At 40.4% G+C, this 4764-nt stretch overlaps 1 protein-coding gene across 1 annotated transcript in view; it reads left to right on the forward strand.

Annotated features, from left to right (window-relative positions):
• The window catches only part of LOC107715623 (CREB-binding protein-like), a 55344-nt gene that overhangs the window by 9553 nt on the left and 41027 nt on the right, over positions 1–4764 (forward strand). Inside the window, exon 3 of the mRNA XM_016521780.1 lies at positions 2615–3255. Coding sequence (XP_016377266.1) covers positions 2615–3255 — 641 coding nt within the window. The remainder of the gene's footprint in view (positions 1–2614; positions 3256–4764) is intronic.

Here is a 4764-nt window from a genome sequence, read left to right on the forward strand (position 1 = left end):
AATGTAATCTTTACTGTGCTACTTTATCTGTATCTGATTTAGAATGAGCAGAAATCTGTGAGAAATATAACGACCCAAAGACAAAAGAACTGATAAAAATGAGCTGTTACAGGAGCAATAGCCATGTGGGCAGCGCTGTGTGATATGCCATAGCTGTGCACAAGGTGTTTGTCACAGCTCCAGACTTATTTGTTCATTAATGACGTCATCAGCATCTAGTCGACTTCGACTCGACTTTCATCACATAAAAGTCGACTTTAAAAAAATCAGAAGTCGTTCAACCCCTACTCTGCAGCTGTAGTGTAGCTGTGAGCCGCACTGACTGTAATGTGGACCGCTGGTGTGAGAAAGGCAACACATGCACGTGTCCTCTAGTATGCATGCTAATTTGTGGGTTTGTGTTAAGTCTCTGTGGTCTTTTTTTGTTTTCCACATTTATTTGTATTTTTTTGCCATTTACTGGTGTCGGAGACGGTTCCAGTGGGTGTGTTGTTTGCCAGCTGGGCGTTCCTCCTCTTGTTAATGTGAGCGTGTGGCAGCCGTGGGTGCGCTTTTATTCCAGCCGTGTTTGCATTAGTGTACATACGAACACAGCCAAGCGTGTAAACGCTGCCCTCCACCAGCTTCAGGCAGACGGCTCGCTGCGTGGTTTAATGTCTCGGCTGAAGCATGACTGATTTGGGGAAGGATGCTTTGGGGAGAACATCGCCACACAGATGAGATCTGATGCAGTGTGAGCAACTGCCTGGATTCAACCGCATAGTGCTTTTGCGGAAACACACAGATGAGGACCTGATATTTGGGCTGACATGATATTTATTACAGTTAATGTGATGACTGATATAAAATTTTGTTTGCTTACCCCAAAAATTAAAACCGTCATTTACTTGCCCTCATGTTGTTCTAAATATGGCTTTTCCTTGAATTTTATGAAATCTCTTTGAAGATTATCCTGCAACTCTGTATTTCCGTCTATTGAAAGCATTATAAAAGTGGTCCATGTGATTCCTGCCCTATTCAATATTTAAAGGGTTAGTTTTATTAAAAAATAAAAAAAAGTCATCAAATACTTCCCCTATGTTGTTACAAACCTATGAAACTTGAGAACTGAAATCTGAGGATTCATATAAAACGTCTTTATTTGTGCTTCGAATGTGAGTGAAAATCTTATGGGTATGGAAAAACATCAGATGAGTATTTGATGACAGAATTTAAATTTTTGAATGAACTCTCCCTTTATGGTTTTATTCACTGAAAGTCTACATGGCGATAAAGTCGCCAATAGATTCTGCATTTGCATTATAGAAAAGTAGCATTATAAAAAATGTTTATAAGCAGGTTTTTAAGGAGCACCTTCACACCACACACACATGCACCTGTTATTTCATTCAGTACCAGTTAAACTATTGTTTATGACTAGTGTGATCAATCCAGATTTTTTTCTAAGTGCTTTATAGGGCATGCATTTTCAATCAGATTATGCATACAGAATGCATTTTGTGAAATAAAATGTAGATGCTTTGATTGCATTGTCAGTAAACGTGATTTAGGCCATGTTTTTAAATGTTGTTCTTTGTACACGTGCACATTTTTCTCAGTCTGAGTGCCATGAGTGTTGTTTTTACTGTAAAATGTTTTATTTAAAAAAAAATTGATAAAGACCCATTCTTTCTATTTTTATGAATTGATGGTTTTTATAGCCATTGTTTATAGGGGCAACCACTCAACTTCATAACCAGTTCTTCAACCAGCTGTTTTTTTTTAAATGCATGAACTTGCAAACTGGACTTGTAAAGTGTCATTTTTCTAATCTTGAGTTTGCAATTTAATTTATATTTATGCATTCGACGGATGATTTACGCAGTTTACAGTGCAATCAAATTATACAGTTTATCAATATGTGCATTATTTCAGTTCAGGCCAATTCACAGTACGTTGTTTTTGATCTGGTGTTTGATTGGAATGTTAGTCTAATTTTCTTTTTTAACCCTAAAACATAGGCACACACTATTCTCTGTCTGTACTGTACGACTGACTGTGTTGGTCTCAGTGGTGAGGAGGTAGACCAGACTGACAGGCAGCTGTTGAAGACTAGGTGGGGTACGAGGGCTAACAGATGAGCGGCTGGAGTGATTCTTATTTTTAGCCATGAATCTGAGCACTTCCCGCTGAGAATAAGGAGACATTACAACAGCGTCAACTTCCTCACGCAGTTCTCAAACGAAAACACAAAGTTGAGTCTGTGTGTGCAAAGGGTGACCTTTATTAGTCAAAACTTTGATTTCATTGTTAACAAGAGTCAAGATGGTCAGTGAAAAGTTAACTGATATGGGCCGAAGCCATTGTTTAGATAGCAGGGTAACCTATTGATAATAAATTGCATTACATATCAAATTGATCACCATCTGTAATCATATCAGCTGAGACATGCACAAAATTTACTCTATTCACAAACTTTTTCACAGCAAAAAAAAAAAAGTACTGTTGAGTACTCATGAATTATCCCTTTATGGGCCAATAGTCAATGTAGAAGGAACCTAACTGGCCAAATATTGGTTTATTTTTTATTTTTTTATTTGGTAAACTGATTAATCTTTTTCCTCTCTTTTTCTAGACTTTGTGTCCTTGTTTGACTTGGAAAACGATCTTCCAGATGAGTTGATACCCAACGGAGACCTGGGGCTGATGTCCATGCCCTCTAATGGAGACGGAGGGGTGGGGAGCCGGATGGGGGGCACTGTCCCGGACGCTGCTGCCAAGCACAGGCAGCTGTCCCAGCTCCTGCAGGCAGGGAGCGGCTCTGGTCTGGCTGGAAACCTCAGCCCTCAGTCTGGAATGGGTGGCCAACTGGGTGCCTTGGGGAAGAGTCCCATGGGCCAGGGCTCACCCGGTCACCAGACCCAACCTCCAAAGCCGGTTGGCAACCCTACCGGTCAGGGCAACAACAGTCCGGGTATGGGCCTCAGTGCAGGTTTCAACCCAGCCATGCTGAACAATAACAACCAGACTCATGGACTCATGGGGCAGAACATGGCTCCGCAGGGGCAGATGATGAATGGCATGATGGGGCCGGCCGGAAGAGGCAGGGCAGCTCCGGGGATGCAGTACCAGGGTCAGGCCATGCAGGCAGCACCGGGCACCGGGCAAGGGGTCACCGTTTCTGGCAGCGTATTGGCGGAGACACTTACCCAGGGTGCACCACAGATGGGGGCACACAATGCCATCAATCCCCAGCAAGCGGGAAACATGAACAAGGTAAGTCGCCATTGCTGTTTTTTATGTTTTGCGTCCTAAAAATGTTCAGTGTGGTTGGGTGTAATGATTAGGCAAGCTTACACGAATACAGATAAACAAATTGTTTCAGTTTCGACCAGTTTCGTTGGTGTAGTTTCAGTTTCAACCTATTATTTCCACTACAATTGGTGGAGTAAGAAACTCGTGCTGTTTGTTACTTGTATTTAGGAAGGTTTACTACTTGTTGCATGATGGTTCGCTAATTGTTTTGCCATTTTCCTTATCAAGTATCAAAATGCAAGCCTTAAAGTGACAGGAAATTGTGGGTTATGTTCAGCTTGAGGTGTATGGACAGCATCTGTGACATGCTGTGGTTTATGATGGATATTTTCAACCCTTATATATATCATTGAATGGGGGAGAATAAGAGATGGGAAATAGAAACTTCTTTCTACAAATAAAGGTAGTTCATAGAAAGAAAAAAAAAGATTTTGACTGGTCATTTGGAAATTCTGTCTGATACATTGTACTAGTACAGATGATTGCTGTTGGCATTTGTTTGTTGTTTGGTTAATATTGCAGTGGTGCTCAGTTACAGTAGTTGTGTAGTGTGGGTTGAATCGGTCCTGTTTAAAGGAATAGTTCATCCAAAAATGAAAATTTTCTGAAAATGTACTCACCCTCACCCACTGCAGTGAATGGGTGCCGTCAGAATGAGAGTGCAAAAAGCTGATAAAAACATCACAGTAATCAACAAGTAGCCTAATCCACACCACTCCTGTCCATCAGTTCATGAAACCATTAGTAATTCATTAAGACATTTTAACTAAAATACGAGACCTCTGTCTGTAATATTGCTTTCTCCAGTGAAAAGTGGTCTCGTCTGCATCAGGAGAGAAATCTGCACAGATCAAGCAAGCGAAAACAGTTTCATTATTCTGCTCTGCTGCTGCTAATGTAATTTTTACACGTAGACCATCTCATGTCCATGAAATGTGCATTAAGATCATGAAAGCACTAAGTTCTCCCCGTTTTTACATTTGCACAATTCCAAACAAATAAATACACTTAAATGGTTGTTGACTGGAGCACTAAACACATAGTAGTTTCATATACCGTATTGTCCCGAATATAAGACGATATTTTTTTCTTGGAAATACATCTGAAAAAACGCGGTCGTCTTATATTCAGGGTCTAGACTTTGACATGTCAATAATACACCCACAACACTAGGTGGCGCCAAATACGCATAAAACGAGTGTGCCATGAAATACGTAATGTAATGCGTGTTGTAAATATCGCGAGTAAAAACAAAAGAGAAAGAAAACCTTACAGCTGCATGAGGCATGACTGTCACGTTAGCCTGATGGCAACAAACTCCCTTTGTGATTTTAAAACATAAGACAGTACCCAGATTTGAAGACTACAGTAAAATTTAACTTCTACTGTTAATAAGATTTCGGTAGGCTACTATTAGATGGATAGCCTAAATGTCCTAATTCAGATGGGCTACCTGTTTTTTGTTTTTTT

The sequence above is a fragment of the Sinocyclocheilus rhinocerous genome, unplaced genomic scaffold (genome assembly GCF_001515625.1).
Source record: "Sinocyclocheilus rhinocerous isolate Xijiao unplaced genomic scaffold, SAMN03320098_v1.1 scaffold239, whole genome shotgun sequence".
Taxonomy (NCBI): domain Eukaryota; kingdom Metazoa; phylum Chordata; class Actinopteri; order Cypriniformes; family Cyprinidae; genus Sinocyclocheilus; species Sinocyclocheilus rhinocerous.